This window comes from Columba livia, chromosome 4 (genome assembly GCF_036013475.1).
Source record: "Columba livia isolate bColLiv1 breed racing homer chromosome 4, bColLiv1.pat.W.v2, whole genome shotgun sequence".
NCBI lineage: Eukaryota > Metazoa > Chordata > Aves > Columbiformes > Columbidae > Columba > Columba livia.
In genome coordinates this window covers 58,989,499-59,007,399 of record NC_088605.1, presented here as the reverse complement: position 1 = coordinate 59,007,399, position 17,901 = coordinate 58,989,499, and the positions used below count along the sequence as shown (strand labels likewise).

The 17,901-nt window shown below is 35.5% G+C and overlaps 1 protein-coding gene across 1 annotated transcript in view; it reads left to right on the top strand.

Annotated features, from left to right (window-relative positions):
- Positions 1–14,105, top strand: part of IL15 (interleukin 15) — a 28,721-nt gene extending 14,616 nt beyond the window's left edge. Inside the window, exons 3-7 of the mRNA XM_065062951.1 lie at positions 7,707–7,816; positions 9,096–9,177; positions 9,661–9,702; positions 11,304–11,447; positions 12,023–14,105. Of these exons, the coding sequence (XP_064919023.1) occupies positions 7,707–7,816; positions 9,096–9,177; positions 9,661–9,702; positions 11,304–11,447; positions 12,023–12,136 (492 nt within the window). The 3' untranslated portion in view covers positions 12,137–14,105. The remainder of the gene's footprint in view (positions 1–7,706; positions 7,817–9,095; positions 9,178–9,660; positions 9,703–11,303; positions 11,448–12,022) is intronic.
- The last annotated feature ends 3,796 nt before the right edge of the window (positions 14,106–17,901 follow it).

Below are 17,901 nucleotides of genomic sequence, written 5' to 3'. Positions count from 1 at the left end.
TACAGCAAATTCCAGTAAAAGTACCTCTGTAAGAGAGGTACGTAGATTATAATTTTCCTTTTTTGAAAAAGGTCTGAAAACACTGCCTCACCCTATCATTTTGAGAACTGCATTTTAGTCTTCTATTACAAGTATGTTACAGAGCTCTATTAATGTATTATATCATTCGCAGCCTCTAAGCTGAGTATTTTGCCAAGGCTGAGACAGTGTTTGTCCAGCAGGGATAACTACTTATAGTCTCAGGATTTCCAACTTGTACACATCAGCATGACATCCTTCGTATGTTTTACTATTTAAGTTTGTCTTTGGCACTGGTTTAGATGTCACAATCCTACCCCTAACCACAGAAATTTTATCCCTGATTGTATTTTGTTCCCTGTTGGATATTTGTTGCCATGCCATAAAAATATCACAGATAATATTTACAGGCAACGCCAGACAGCATATAAAGATCAGGACATATTTTGCTAAACAAACTCCAGTGCCAACTAGTTCTGCTGGCTCTTGTGTGTGTGTGTGTTTTTTTAATGTCCTTTGCATTTCAGATTGCCTATGATTCAACTGCTTGCTTAACCGGGAGAGTATTTTCTGAAAGGTCTTTTCACTAATTATTGCATATTGTAGAATCAGGGGGGCTTGTTTGGGGATAAATGGACAAAGCCAACCTCTGTGCCCTACATATGACTTTTTTGTTGTGCACTTCCTCTTTGCTTTACTTGTTGCTTTTAACTCATTAATTTTGCCACTATTAAAACTTGGGACTTCTCTGTTTATTAATCACACTGTTTGTCAAGCAAACCTAGCATTAATGTCATATACGGTTGCATAAGGACAACAATAAGTTGATCTTTCATCTTAAAAAAAGTATGTATCAGCTTTCTTTTCTGGCTGGATTTTGCCAGCTGGCAAAAAATGCTAAAAAGAGATCCTGAATTGATAGGAAAGGAGTAAGTCTAAAATATGGAGTAAGCAACATGTCTGATGTTCTGGTCAATCATGTAAACAAGGACCTGGCACCCCCATCTCAAGTAGAACTATTATTGGAAGATGCCTGCAGTCATGGAGTATGAATTGTTCTGAGAATATGACTGACAAATTCTTGAAAGCAGACAGACTAAAAGGAAAGCTCTTAATTTATAATATTCATACTTATATTCAATTAGTAATATTTATCCCTAAATACTGCAGCACTGCTGCTAGGTTTCACTCCTACTGTGACTATAAGGCTCTTTGGAAAGGTACAAAATCTTTCTTTGTGCCAAGGACAAGGTTCCTCTCAGATCTACAGCCAAGTATAGGACATATTCCTAAGGCAACATTATGAGCTGCAGGCATTAAGTATGTTTTGCAAAAAAAAAAAGGTCAAAGGAAATATTTAACTTTTTACATTTCAAATTCTGATGTTTAAGGTATTGAGTGGAATAGCAATGGCTCTGTGACCTTTCGGCAAATTTTTCAAACAGGCATTGCAAACTCTACTTACTGGCATAAATGCCAGTTAGCAAGAGTGTATATGAGAAGGAAGTCCTACTGGAGAACTGTCAAAAGCAAATGAACAAGTATTTAAGCAAACCGAGAACACATAAATGCATAAGTGATTAAACTGAGTTTCCTGCCATGCTGATTACTGAGAATACTCTTTTGAAGGTCAACACTACTCACATACAAGCAGAACAAGCCAGGTAGAATAGTACTCCATAGGAGACTTGCCACTACGCAAAATAAACAAGGAAAGCTGTAGTTCTTGGAGGAGGAGGGTAGAGGGGAAGTAATCAAATAGAAATAATATTTAAAGAATGCCCAGTTTTAAAACGGCAGCTGCAAATATACTTTTGCCTGTCTAATTCTAGCTAAATAAAAAACCTCTGAGAAGGCTTTTTAGCTTTGTCTAACAAAGGCTTGAAGACATGACAATCTAAGGCATGTTTTGGCTCTCATCCAGGTGAGCATTCAAGCATGTAATTCGGTTTAACACTCAGTAAATTCCACTGACTTCCTTTCTGGATCAGTAAGTAAAAGCTAGACAGAAACCTGGAAAGCTAGTTCTTTGCCTTCAGACCTTGAGGAGAAGAGCTACTGGTAACACCTGGTGGAGCTTGAAGGCTGATTTCCAAGGCTTCCATGGGTAGGAAGGGGAAAAGAAACTTAAATGGCTGTGGAATCATGATGGACTCCGGCATAGTGATAACAAAGCAGCAACTTCTTAATGGTTGCCATATCAGTGTTCAGAACAGAACTTACCGGAGCTCTTAAATATGGGAATAGTCTGTAGAAATTAGGAAAGGATTTAAAGGACTGGTACTAGATCCCATCACAGAAAAACACGCACAAGTGAAATTGCTCTCAAGTTGTGTTTATAGGACTGCATATGTAGGTAGCATCTGTTACCAAGTTTCTTCTTGTCTCAGAGTACATTAATGTGGTTCCCTGATTTTATCTCTGAATTCTACCCCATCAGAATAAATACATTCTGACACTAATTGATATTCTGGGGTTTTGTTTGTTTCCCTTTGGTTGCTCTCTTTTAAGTGTCTGCAGGAACTCAGGAATGAAAGAGCAGAGAGCCTTTGGTGAATCTGCTCCTTCAACTTGGAGTGTTTTCCCGCATTTACTCCATAACAAGGCACTAAGAACATGTCTTTCCTCTAAAACTTACTCATGATCCATGAAAATTTGATTTCAAGCTTACTTATTTAAGGTCTCAATACCAAAACATCTATGTAGTTCAGAAGTATTAGCTTCTTTATGGGCTCCATTCATTTTTTAGTTACTCCCATTAGTTTGTAGAATCTTTTCTCTCCATGGCTTCTCTCCAGATTTTTCTTTTTAAAGCTTCTTTTTTTACAAGAATACAAATGGGAAATATATCTTATTTTCTTTCCAATCTTACAGATTCTGACATTAAAATGCTCTCTATGATCTGAGCATAGAAAAGGAGCTCAAATATTATGCACAATACACAACCTTAAATAGATGCAGCACTCCAGTTGTGCAGCTACTTGGCGATTTGTCCCCTTGAAAGGGATTGCCCTAGCACAGAGCAAACAGAGAACAGCAGAACAAGAGATGTAGGATTAAATTTTGTTGGAGGAGGAGTCAGAGTTCTCTAAAGTATTCTTCAGTTATTGTGACAAAGGAAACACTGAAGGAGAAGAATTGCAGAAACAACGCACATGAATGGGTGTAGAGCTCAGCTCTGCATGATGTAGACGTTTCTTGAATACAGATCTGGAAAAAAACACTTTATATTTGAGATGTTGCTCAATAAAACTTCCAAGGACTAGGGAGAACAGGAGGTAATGGTACAATTTTGGAGGAAAATTTGCAGCAGAAGCAGAGAAAATAATAGAAGATTTACAGCCGTTTGTTGCATGAGAAGTGAAAGTTAAGAGTTGAGGACATCTATTTGTAGAACAGGGAAGAAGTAGAGACTGACTGAAATACGATAAATAATGTGCAAGAGGAGGTCTTTTGCACCAGAGAATGAAGATGAGAAATGGGCAGAAACAAAAATTGCATGCCAACAAATAGAAGAACAACACATCATACAGCATACACACACATAAAAAAAAAAAAAAAGATGGAAACCAAGAAGCCAAGGATGAACAAAAATGGAATACAGGGTGTCACAAGAGAAGACAGGCTGAGAAAGATTATTTGTTTACAGGAGTAAGCAATAGGAAGACTTGTGATGCCTATCAGCATTGTTGAGCCTAGCCAGAAAGCCCAGAAAGCCCAGAGGCAAAGGGAGAAAGGACTGATCAAGAAAAAAGCCGTGAGCTAGAGGTCAAAAAGTTAGGGATAAACTGAGAGTAACCAAAAATCAAGCATGTTAGACTTTGTGGTGGTGGTGGTTGCTTGTTTTTCAGGGAAGTGGGAAGGGATTTGCAACTAGTGGAAGATTATTCAGACATTCCAAGATTCTGAAGGAACTGCACATAATATTCTGGTAGGGGAACGTACTACTGAAGGCTGAGCCACCACTGTGATACAGTTATGATGAAACACTGACACTAGTCAGTTCCCTATTTCCTGTGGAATGTGAAAGTATTAGAACTTTTGAAAAACTTCCCCTCTCCTCTTTTAGTGCCAAGTATGATGTTATGGGGTATGGAGCATCTCTTTGCTCAGTTTGGGTCAACCATGCTAGCTGTGTCACACCTCGACCTCTCATGCACCCCAGACTACTCTCTGGGGGTGGCAGGGAAGAACAGTAAGAACAGGAGAGGGACTTTCAAGCCCTGTTCAGCAATAGCTAAAACATCGGTGAGTTGTCAATACTGGCTTAGTAACAAGTCTAAAACCCTATCAGCTACTACAGAGAAAATAAACTCCATTCCAACCCAACTTAGTACACTAGTCTAGTAAAATGTTAGCTGAGAGAAGACTGCTGTCTACTTACTTGTCAAAGAAGGATCCCAGTGAAGTAAAGAGCTGTTGTAGGCTGGAGAACAGCGTTGAAACCATATGCACACATAAACAAGAGGTGGTTGAGGACTTATAGGTTCATGATCTAAGTTCTGTAATGAAAAATAAACATATAGTTCAGAAGAAGCAATACAAGTAGTGGACCTTTGTAGATAAAGCCAACTTGCTTAGGAACTAAACTTTCTTAGTTATAAGTATCACATCTCAAGCATTCACTGAGAAATTTATAAGCAAATCTTAATAAAGAAATTTACATATATGATATGTAGCCAAAGATATGGAATTTTAGCTTTCAGTGCTCTCCTTCACATGTAATTTAAATATTGTAAAAGACCTCTGAATATTTTCTTTTGACTAATAGATTCTTGTTTTTGTGGCAGCGATTGTTTCTGCCTTGGTCAAGTTCTGTCATTTGCTTATACACTTCCCTCTCTAAAGAGAAAACAGTATTACTGTGTCTTAGATTTTACTCAGTGGTAACTGCTCTTGCAGTGTTTCACTTTAACTTCTTTATGAGAAAAACACACTCCTTTCCCAAACAAATAATTGTGCATTTCATAAATCTCAGTTGCATTGCGGAATAACATATATGTGCTTACAAAGGCTTTAATCCTTAACCTAGAGTTGCAGGTTATCAAGACACAAGCTACAAATAAAAATGTATTATGTATTTAAATATGAGCTGCTCCCTTGTCCAAAGTTCAAGCTTCCATAAGACAAGGAAGTAACAGAGACATAATAAAGACAGAGAGGGATTGGTTAATGATTAAAGAGAGTAAGAAATGAGAAACTGACACTAGCAAAAGGAAATTTTTAAATTACAACAATGTGCGTTCAAGGCAGGATAACAATTTGTCAAAGCACGTAAGTGAGCTAAGAGTCCTTACATTGTTGAATAATAACTTGGATGAAATAATGAAGAAATTCAAGCAGAAAATGACCCTGAATTGTTGAAAGGAATATGTTAGGTGATCTACTGTACATTAAGAACCTCTTTCTCTATGAACAAATTAAATACCCTTTAGAGTATGAATCTAGTATATTTTGTATATACTTCACAATCAGTACAAGTTCTCTATTACTTCTAGAAACTGAGTGTTTATTTCAAATTACCAATGATTATTTCATTACTGTAAGTTAGCTACCATATTTAAGAAAACCAAAGATCAAGGAAACAAATGACAAACTAATGATAACCCTAGCCCATTATTCATTCGGTACTGTGATGTATTATTCTCCTCATCTTGAACATTTTGTTTTACAGCATAAATTTGATGACGCACTTAGACTCAAATCAGCTTTTTAAGGCCGTGTAATACTAATTATGAAACACAAAGCTGGTAAGTGCTTATGGACCCAACAGAGGTCTTTTCTGTTTTCATTTGCAGCTACCTCATCTTGTTTGTTAAAAACTGGCTTGTAAAATGTTTCTAATACATTTAAAGTAATTTTGTTAAAACATGCTTTTAAAAATCAACCATGGGATTAAAACATGTTTTCTTCAGCTGCAGCAAAGAAACCAGATTTTATATTGCCTAAAATGTACTTTGAGTTTCCCCATAAGGCTACTTTTGAACTTCAATTAAATGAAAGAAAAAAAAAAAAGTGAAAGAAAGAAAATAGTATATATTTTTAAGGACTGTCAAATCAAATCAAATCAAAACAGTTAGTATGGAGATTTAGAAAACAAACCAACAAAACAAAACCATGACAAATTTCAGATCAAACAATATAATTGTGAAAAGGTTACAGCTAAAGCCTTTCTGTCATCCTATAAAACATCATTTAGCTCTTTTTATCATAGCCAAGAAGTTAATATTTCTTTCCCATTACAGTAATGTATGTTTGAAAAATATTATATTTATATATACTTAATATTTTGGTTTTAATACTTGTATATTTTAGATTTCCATTTTTTATGGAAACAGTAGCAGGTTGAGCCTTTTTTTTATACATAGTAGTAGGTAACAATAACATGGCATGTTCCATACTAAAATAGTTCAGTAGATGGATGTTCCTTGCTCTGGCCTTACTTTAATTTAGATTATCTATTTATCACTCATTCACATACTTCTTATTTAACAGGTTTTAGATAGACACAGATGCACAAAGGGTCTCGCACTGCTTTGCATTATTGAGTGCAGAAATTTATGTAGTGATTAGGTTACTATGCTATTTCAGCTAAATCTTTGCATTTTGGAAACAGAATAACTGCAATGTATTTAAAAATTTTCTATTTATGACAGTAACAAACATTTGTTGCAAATACTCTTCAGAAGTTGCCTGTGACACATATATTACTCTTCTGGTTTTACCAGTAGATGCTTTAAAACAGGTGGCTTTCAGCAAGTTAGCTGCAAACCTACCAATGTATGGATTGACCTCCCATTTTGATATTTTTCACCCCTGCACAGCACCAGGTCTTGTTTTATTATGTTATCTGGTCCATTTAAACTAAACTATACTTGCAATTTAGCATGTAAATAACCCACTGCTAAAGAAACATCATTTGAGGCAGTTAACATAATCGTGTTGCACATATGATAAGAAATAAAACATTGGACCAGAAGCACAGTTGCTGATAATTAACCTGTGCAGGAACTGTATCAGCTGAAATCAGAGGGCTTGTGATTTTGGAATGAAGGTTCTCAGGCTGCGCACAGTGCAACTTGTGCTTATGGTCAGTGCACAGCTCACACCTCATTTCTGTTTGTCAGATTTCACTGACAAACTCTTAAATGCATCACTTCCAAGTATTAGATGTACATACACTATGTAAAGAAGCATAAATATATATCTAAATACTATATTTAAGATCTATACACATAACTATAGTTTTCGATGTATTCAATGCAGAGTTTCATACATATGTAACCACAACATCGTGGGTAATGTTACGGCTGTAGGTAATTCAAAGAATTTGGGTGGCAATACATAGGCATGGGAACGATCTCCAGGATGGAAAACAAAAGAGAAGTTCTTTAGTATTGTCCCTGTATTATATTGCAGTCTGCAGTATGAACAGAAAAATAAACAGAGAGCCCAGAATGAGTTCAGATTTTTGCAGTGTGTCTTCAGCATCTGATTTTCTACCAACTGTTTTGTAAAATGATTATATATTTCTCGAAGCTACAAATTAGTTGGTCTTTTAATCTACACACAACAGGTAGTCTTGCCTTGATTGAATGTCTTGTCAAATTGGTTAATTAAATTAGTACTAAAGCAAAATACTGTGAAATCAGGTTGTGACAAGCTATTATCTTGGTTGTGTCTTTCAGAAAACACACCTGAAAAGTATTTGTCTGCAATATCAGCTGTATCTTCTTCTGAACAGCCATTTCTCTTGCCTTTTAAAGAATGAGATGAGACTAATAATCTTCTTCCTATGGTAACTACAAAGTCAATGTTAATTAGACAGTAAATACAAATTATTTATTTTTACTATCCCAGCTGTTACTTGCCTCCAGCTGCTTTAGAGAGTGGATCCTCTCCTGCCATGATGTGCAGTCCCCCTTTGCTTCATAGGCCACAGTCCCTTAAACTTTATTCTGTCTTTCTCTGACTAGAATCAGTCTGGCCAAGAATGCATCTTGGCCCTAATCTCCACGATAACCCTCAAGTGTTTGGAATTGATGCATTTAAAGACCTCAATCAACTGCCATATATCTTTGTGATGAACATGTTTAAACACATATACTGAGTTATGTATATGAGACGTGTCCTTCCATTCTCACTCCAGTTTCCTGCCCTAGAAAGTGGCCCTGCTTCTGGGGCCCACATGCCCTATTTGTTCTCCTCAGCCAAATCTCTTTGCTAAAGTCTGACATTTCTTCTCTCACTCTTCCCCTGGCAAAAATGTTGTGTCCTCTGATTCTTGTTATTAACCCCATTTTTTTCCTTTCCCAAAAACATCGTAATTTTTGAGCTTTTGCTTAAGGCTTAGAGGTTTATCAACTTTTTTTTTTTTTAACTAACTTTCCAAAACAATTGGTCTGTCTTTCCCTACATTGTTGTATGTTATTTATATTATATATATAGTATATTATTTATATACTGCTGATATATATATCAGCAGTACTGAAAGGATTCCAAATTACGGGTCCAATAGGGGACACATTAAAACCGCAGTTCACATTCCAAATACCTTGCAAAGGAGAAGGAAATATTCCTTCCACTCTTTAGTGGTTCATTTTGAGCAAAATCTTATCCATAGCAGGAAGAAGTATTCCTGTATACAAGAAAATACATCTAAAATGACAAATACTATTTCTACAGGGCTTACAGTAGAAATTCTGTAGTAGCAGCACGGGAAATTTTCAGTATAAGAGACTTTGAAATGTGTGTGGGTTTTGTATACCTTAAAGGAATTATAATTTTACATTAGTAGTTGAGCCTTTCTCTTGCATTATGTTCTTTTAATCTGGCCTTTTTAAAAAACACATTAGCTGTTTATACGGTGTGTGACAGAGACGTAGTGTTTATATAGCTATATGATTTTATGATTTGTCAAAGATACTTGCCCCACATATTTACCATTTATAAATATACATACTATAGATACATTGTTTACATATATCTAAATAATCTCTAGCTTTTTTTTTTTTTTGCATAAATGAAGTGTATACCTACTGCTTAGCCTAGTAATCACTGTTTTTCTTCTGTTCTAGTGCTTATTTACCAAAGACAGCAGCAGGTCACTGCAAATGGGCAGAAGTTCTGAAAGATTTGGAGCAGATCAAGACATCCAAAGTAAGTTTATAAAAAAGTCAGAATTTCATATAATCATAGGAAGAGACGTAATCTCATATTTAGCACTGTACTTATCTAAAAAGTGACAGGGAGTGGGAAAAGGGATGGTGTTGGTATCATGATCTTTCATGGGTAGAAGCAAAGCAATAGAAAGTTAAAAGGAATTGAAGTTGACCAAATACTGCAGCCTCTAGAATGAAATATTATTTTCTTTCTCACTTTTCCTGATAAAAGGGTCAGTGGGCTTGGGAGTTACCTCCTTTAGAGGAACTATTGTGGGACTCAATTCTGATGAGTTCTCCTCACAGGGAAGCCCGTCCTGCAGGTTACTGCCTGACTTGGACATCCCTGACTTGCTGGGTCCCAGCACCTGGATGGATTTGGCCTTTGAACTTGGAGCTAGTCCATGTATTTCAGAGTTAGCTTTATTATCTCTAAAACTGTTAGCTAATGTTCATGATTCTAACTCTTGTTTTCTTTTAGGACATTGATGTCAGCTTATATACTGCAAACACAGATGAGGATGTAAGTAAACTTCAAATTTGACCACAACTGGTCTATAATAATACAATAGTTTCATTTATTTACTAGCAACTTTCTCCTAAAGCAGGAAGTTTCGAAAATCCTATAATTTGCCTTGGAAGGAACAGTTCTGCTAGTTAAAGTACTTATGATAAATTATGCAGGCATGTATTAATTATTTTTATTGAATCACCTTTTATTAAAATTAATAAATTAAAAGGGATTATGCAAACTCATCTTATCAGAACAAACACTGCTAAAATAACTCTGGCATTCATTTGTAATTTAGGGGAGGGAAAAAGTGACAAAGAAAATACTTCCAAATATGATCATTTAGCACCGTGTGCTATTCAATGGAATAAAATACCGGAGAAGTGGAATATGGAGAGTAACTGTCTGCATTTACCTGTGCATTTCTCTGCTTTTGCCATTCATTAGCTTAGCAGCAAATACCTACGTATTCTCAAGGATTTAGATTTATAATAGTTATAAATGATAACTTATCCTGCAAAGGATGAGTTATGCTAATTTGTCAATATAATTCCTAATGCAATCTTAGAAACCAATGTAAAATATGATCATCTTAAATGCAGTTTCCATACATTCAATCCTAAAGAGATTTTTTCACAATCTGCTGCCATGAAGCTCAGTTTGCACTCCATGGTGCATGTGCATCCCACCAATAAAACGAACCCAGCCAGTGCCCCACTCCTAGAAGTCATCTTTGTGGTGGAACTGGATGGATTAATTGTGGTGGCAGCAGCCCTGCTTTTGAGACACTGCTTTCCTGACACAAGGACTGTATCGAACACAGACAATATGTGAATCTTGTATATAAGGAGTTAATAAAAGATTTCTTAGAAATTATGGACTGACTGCCTGAGTGCAGAGCACTCTTAGTTTGCATGCAGAATACAGTAATGCTGATGTGTTCAGTGGATCTGGCAAGCCTGAGCAAGCACAGGCCAATGTGTCTGTACAGTTAGTCCTGCCCATGACAGGAAAAAATGTCACAAAACATGCACGTCCACATTCACACACACGTTCTCTTAACTGAACTGAGCCAGGGAGGCTAAGCCATTGTAACGGCTGATTTGATACCTGGTAATGTCAGGAAGATTTTCTGAAAGTGGGACAGTCTGATCTGAAAGTCAGACAGTCTGGGACTGATTCTTTGCTATATTATTGACTTGATAGAGAAATCAGTAGCTCTGCTTCTTTTTTTTAATTTGTGAAATACAGGTAATATCTACTTTCTGTTCTCCTTTACCTATTCCGAATTCTGATCTCTGAATGAAAGTGCTAGAACTACTAAGTATAATACTAATTTAAATCTACTACTTTTAATTATATTCCAGATTTATTTCCTAATTAATTACTTTCCTATATTCTTCATCAAGATGCTATGTTTCACTTCATCTTAGTGAACTGGCTGGCCTTTATGTTGTTAGGTCTCACAGCCATTCTTTGCAGATGTTTTAAAGTACTTGAATAGTAAGAAGAGATCTCCAGTAAATAAAAATGAGCCACTTTGTGGTAAATTTTAACTTACGTTTACTTATTCCTCTTTAATCATGAAACTATTATAACTTCATGTTTTTCAGAAAGAATGCCAAGAACCTATAATGAGATGCTTTTTCTTAGAGATGAAAGTGATTGTTCAAGAATGTTATATCAAAAATTGCAGTAAAACACAGGATGTATTGAACATATGGAAAAACGGAAACGCAAGCTTAGAAAATAACAAGGTAAGTAACACCAACACTCTGTGGAAAAAAAAAAGCACAAATCAAAAGTGTTTCTTCAGTAGCAGAAATACCTCTTTCATGATATAAAAGGTGGGATGGTACAGACGAAAGCAAGTGGGATCCAGTAACCTCTACATATAACAACAAAAAAGCTACACATACAATGATGAAACAGCAGAATTCAGTGCTTTTCTGAAAAACACTTCCACAATTCCTATTGAAACAAATACTTTTGACTGCGCATGCATATATATGTCAGGGTGCTTGAATGTGTATATATAAATAAAGTTTGTAACTTCAGTATCCAAAGTCAGATATGCTCAGACACATACAGGAAAGTATCCTAATTTTCCAAGGGACAGCCACTTGCATCTCCCACTGAAGGGCGGTGCTTTCTACTCAGAAAGCAAGCCAGGAGCTGCATAGAACATGAGTACATCGGAAGCCTTCAGCAATGCTTTCTGCAGCCATTGACTGCATTGGAATTGTTCTCAAAAACAGGACAAACAAGGGTTAGTCCTCTGTCAGAACAAACAGATCAGTATCCTGCTTTACTATGGCATTTTCTTTTTCAGTCGAATTCCACAACATCAGCAAAATGCAAAGAATGTGAAGAGTATGAAGAAAAAAATTTTACAGAATTTATACAGAGTTTTGTAAAGGTTATACAGAGGGAATGCAGACACTGACCAAAAGACACAAGCTGGGAACCAAGATTCTTCCATGAACACGCCTCAGAGAAATTAGATTATCGCCAACAATAAGCTACAAAGAACTTCATTTACAATCCTACTTACATAGCACAAGTAAACAAAGAATAATAAAATACCTATTACTCACAATGTATTCATAACTGAATGCATATAAATGATACTACTTATGAAATATAAATGAAAGGAATTTAACAAGGTTTAAGGCTTCTTCTTGACTCCAAATGTCCTTATTTTTTTTGTAAGTCCACCAGAAAAGAAATCCTTCCAAACTAAACAATCTTTCAACAAAATTCTCTAGGAAATTATCAGGATATTTTCAGTGAGAACTTCCTCATGAACATCAGTTCAGGGCTGAGTGGGGTTTCAGAACAAAGCTCTTATTTTATTATTATTACTATAAAATTATCATACCCTGTTAAATCATTTGGCTACCTTTATTATCTGAAATCTATCCTTTTACTATCTGTATTCAGATTATCCATCTGGTTCATATGGCAATGTGAGGAAAATAAAGACAAAGAAATGATAATCTTCCAAAACCTCACCTTCTTCTGAATGCTTTTTTAGAGGTGGTATTTTCTTGGTCAAATTATACTGATCAAGAATCAATTGGATTTGTAAAAATGGGGGAGAAATTGTCAAATACAGTAAAGAACGAAACATCAGTTTAAATGACTGAGTTATCTGTATCATGGCATAGGCAGATCACTACCTCTAAAAGTGAAAAACATACCGGGGAAAAAAAGGAGTGAAGTTAGAACATGAACAGAAATCAGGGAGATTTCTGGGAAATTTACTAAGAAATACCTAGGGCTAAAGAACCTTATTTTAACTTTAGCATACAAATTAATATATCATGCTGATTGTCTTTCTTCTGAGTCTGAATCAGATTTTTTAGAGATGAATGGTGACTAACTATGGGGTAAAAAGCTTTGAAGTCTCTGCCAGATGGTGAATAGGGAGGGAAGCAGTTGAAGAAATATCAGGAGTTATCTAAGATGTGTGGCATAATCTTTAGAACATGTCCTCATGGACAAAAGAAATGAATGTCTTCATCCTCAACTGATTCATGATTCCATTTGTAAAAAGATACGTCCAACAGAAACAGATAATAATAAAGTTCCTATCAACTGTGACTATATCACTGAAGAAGAGTTGAATCCTTCATCCTCCTCCTTCAAAATCTGATTTCCCTGGGGAACATAAATGGCTTTATATTCCAACGGGATGCCTGCACAGTTCTTCCAAATTTCTAAACCCAAGTATTTACTTAAGATTTATCTACAGCTAGTCTCTCATCATATTCTAATTCTTTGGGCTAGAAAACAAAGCGACAGCATGGTTTCACCCCCAGACTCTAATTCCATGAAGTCCTGAACCACAGAAACTTTGCCCCTTTGTTTCTTTTCCTAGTGAGACTTTCCACTTCAATATATACAGGTCAGAGTTCAATCACCCAGATAAACTAACTTGCTATATGTGTCTTAATACACCCTCCAGCAACCTCACTTTCCTTTCTTATGTTTCACATCAAGCGTTCTACAGAAAAAAAAAAAAAAAAAATATTATCAGCACTTTCTTTTGAGCAGGAGAATGTTAGTCAGAGTTACAAGCTTTAACAAAGTTTGCATCTGTCTGAAACTTCTGGTTTACATCCCTTCTCCCTGTGCCATTAGCTTCTTCAGCACAAGAAGAGGTTCAGTTCTTGTTTCCTATTTTGTGGTTACGGTTTTATACAAAATATTGCTTTATTTAAACCTGGTGAAACAGAGCTGAGAATTAGCCAAAGTTCAGTACCAAAATTTCCTGTATCTTTCTGTAAGTGGCTGTGCCTTTCAAATTAAATAAACTTGCATAATATGTGATATGGAAAACTATGTGATGCTCAGGGGATCAACATGCAGCATATATATAAATATCTTTTCAATAAATATTAAAAAACATACATATCTATGGTTTATTTTATATTGTGATTACTCAATCTTCCTATAGATATATAATTTCTGGTGTTTTGTTTGCTCTGTCCAGATGTTAAATTTACCATTATCTAACCTATCTAATTATTTATCTATTTTTTTTCTAACAAAAAGGTTTTTTTTAAAGTTGTATGTTATTTAGGTTATATTTATGAATGAACATGCTCAGCTGTTTTATACGTTGATACATCAATAGTGTTGCTTTTGAATAGACACTGGTCAAACTGTAATATGAGATATGCTTTATGACAGAACATATTACGAGAACTGCAGTTATGTTAGAATATAAAAATGTATAACCATATTTGTTTATGATACATAATATAACAATCTAATAATAAACTAACGTTGCTTTAATACAATATAATCACACAGATTTGTGTGTTCATTCCATACTGTTTATCATCAATAAAATTCCTAACTTTGCCTAGTCAACCAAAAGAAATTTTTATGTGGTTTGCATTGCACATTTGATCTACATTGGCAGTTACATAGTGTGAACATTAACCATATAAAAAAATCCAAATGTCATAATTTTTGTGGTACAAGCAAGGTAAAATGTTCCATCTACACCTTGCGATAGAGAATCATTTTAATTTTTACCTGCTTTTCACAAAAATCAGATATTGCTTTGTGGATCAAGAATTGACTATGAAAAGTTAAAAGACTAAAAGATGTTTTGATTTGGTTTTCAAACCACTGAAAAATTATTTGCACTGAGTGTTCTAGATTTCCATAACATGCAGATTTACCACTAGACATCTACAGGCTCAAATACACTGATTTCTACCTAGTATTTTTGCTGTATTTTCTTATTCGTGTCTTGCATTCCAAGGACTTTAAGGTAGAGGCATTATTTTTGTTATATTCATTGGAGTCTTCGGGAGTAATGGGATTTTATCAGCTTCTAACTGGAACAGCTTAGAGCTTATCCACTTTCCTGCACCAAATAGATGAGCTTCTTCATATACTGTTGCTTATTTTATATGTGTATGTCTGTGTACAGGGCTGACTACCATATGCTGTAATCAAGAGATTTTCAGCTTGTGGTCCACAGGGCACTCAAGCAAAAAGTAACCAAGCAAAACAAGTCTATTGTCCACCATAAAATGTTAAATGGTTATCAGAATAAAAATGTATGGAAAAAAAACAAAACAACAAAAAAACAAACAAACAAACAAACAAAACCACACACACAAAAAAAAAAACAAACCACAAAAAGAAACAAACAGACAACCCTCAAAAAATAACAAGAATTCTAAGGACTGCATACAGTTAAAATAAAAACATTTTAACTACTCTGAGACTGGTTTCTAATGCACTTCTTTCACAAGCTGTAGTTTAGGCAAACAAAGAACTGCAACTAACTTTATGTATGTCAAGTTGCTTTCTCAAGATAAAATTATAAAATACAGTGATAGTATTGCTGAAGGAACCTGCATTAGTCCCAAATACAGTATTCCTGTTGTGAGATGAACAGAAGCTTGCAGCTTTGTTTATTCAATGCCTTTCAGGAACCAACTATAGGGGGCTTTTCAAAATGAAATATTGCACGTCACTAATCATTACACAACCTTAATGGCTGTAGTATCACAAATGACAGGTCTCATTAAAGTGACAAAAGAGAATTAAAGAGAAATTTTAAATATGGTTTCTAATATGGCAAAAACAATAATAACATTGTATTGTAGCAGTATGCTATTTGTGCCATAGGTAAAACTGAGCAATCATTTTATTTGAAAATTACCTTTCCTAGATCTTCTGAGACTCGTATACTTCCCTCAGTTATCTTGAAATCTGTAGTCTTGCAGTAATACAGGACATGTTAGTAATCCCAGTCTGGGATATTTTGAGCCATCACATTCCCAATGAGGAAAAATTTTTGCTCCCACAAAAACAAACAAACAAACCCACCCAAACCCCTAATATTTCTTATAATTGATAGAATTGACTGGTTTTGAGTGGAGTACTGAGAAGTCAGATCATTCTTTTGGTCAATCCCAAAGCACTCAAGACACTTAATATTTATGCAGTTAGTAGTACCTGGAACTCCCCAGTTCCCTAAATCAGTGATACTGAATAGCAGGTGTTTATAGCCATCAATGACAACAGCTGGGAATTTCATATCCTCATTAACCTTAATTGTGACTTTATACATAACATTTAGCAAGACTTTTTTTTTCCTTCTTCTTCTTCTACTCACAAGACAGCAAATGAGAGATTAATCTATATTTTCTTTATTTGTTCCTTTGGCAAGCTTGCTACAAGTAATTCAAAGAAAATTAGGTCATTATGAATAATTTATGCAACTTTTTCTGTTACAAGCTTCCTGCTTTCATGCATCACTCGATATTTTAAAGTTTTTACTGACGTCTTCAGACAACATTTCTCTCTCTTACACTACCTGCTGCAGGACAGTGACTGGGCTTCCTTTTACCTTAGATAATCTTCCTAGCAGTAGGCATCAGGCAAAATCCCTTGGCTGTACTGTATTTTTATCACTTGATATAATTCCTTTTCAGGACTACAGCCTCTAGTATTTTACATCACTAATAAATTATGAAGATCTACCTGGGACAACTTAAACAGAATTCATTGAATTTTTTAAGTTATTTGAAAGCTTTAAGTTCTCAAGCTATGATATATAAGGTGCAGATGTTAACTATTGCCTTAAATACCTAAAGGGGTTTTCGAGAGTTTAATGCCCCTTTTTTCCCTTCATATTCTTCTGGGATGCTCTGAAAGCACTGATAACCCTCGATAGTCTATGTTTTGTTTCAGCAGTGGTGAAGGAATCTCAAGCAAGTAAGCTTCCACAAAGCAGGCATCAATTCTGTCAGTAGGTGAGAACAAGCTTTTCCAGATAGGTGCTTGTACAGGATCTCCATTGTCCAGTGACTGGCAGTAAGACCAAACTATGGAAATGATGCCTCGTCCTCCTCAACGCACAGGAAAAGGACACAATCACTAACAGCCAAGGGCTCCTGAAACCATTCTCTGCAAGTTTTAATTTCTGACTCTGTGCAGTGGAGCTTCTAGAAGTCCCATTAGCAACTGAGTAGAATGTTGATGATGTTTCATCATAGAATATGAGTTTTGTGAAGATAATTTTCTTCCAGGCAAGTTGCCTTAAAATAAAAATTCTAAAGTCCTGCTCTCATGACTGTATCAAAGAGTTTTACATCTATATGAAAGGATGAAGAATCATTCCTTGGCCGTAAGACCCACTGGCACAGTACAGCTTATTTGAGGGTGACCACATAAATGTATGAATCTCCATGTAGTGCCAAAAAGCAAGGAATATTTTTAAAGTGCAATGGAATAAAGGGACAGGACAAAAAATGATAGCACTGCTGACAAATATGCTATAAGGAGTCATGAGGAAGGTGTAGAAAGTATTTTTTTTTGTCTGGTCCTTCAAGTTATTGTAGCCACTAGATATTAAAACTGACAAGACTTGGAATTTAGACAAACAGTTATCTGTGACTCCTCTCACTACGCTGTTAGCTACATTCTTCCAAGCCTGCAAATCATGACCAAAATGCCCATTCCACTGTAACAAAGTGTACTGTATGTTGAAACCAGAGCATCATCTCCCCCTGCACAGCTACATTAGCATTTGAAGAGCAAACCATCTTGGTACCACTGATTTCTAACACCTAAGAGTATTCTGTAACCAACACAGTCAACAGAATCCTGGGAAACAGAAATAAAAGAATAACAGTTATTTCCTTGGCTGAATATCATGTCCATGGATGCTGAGAT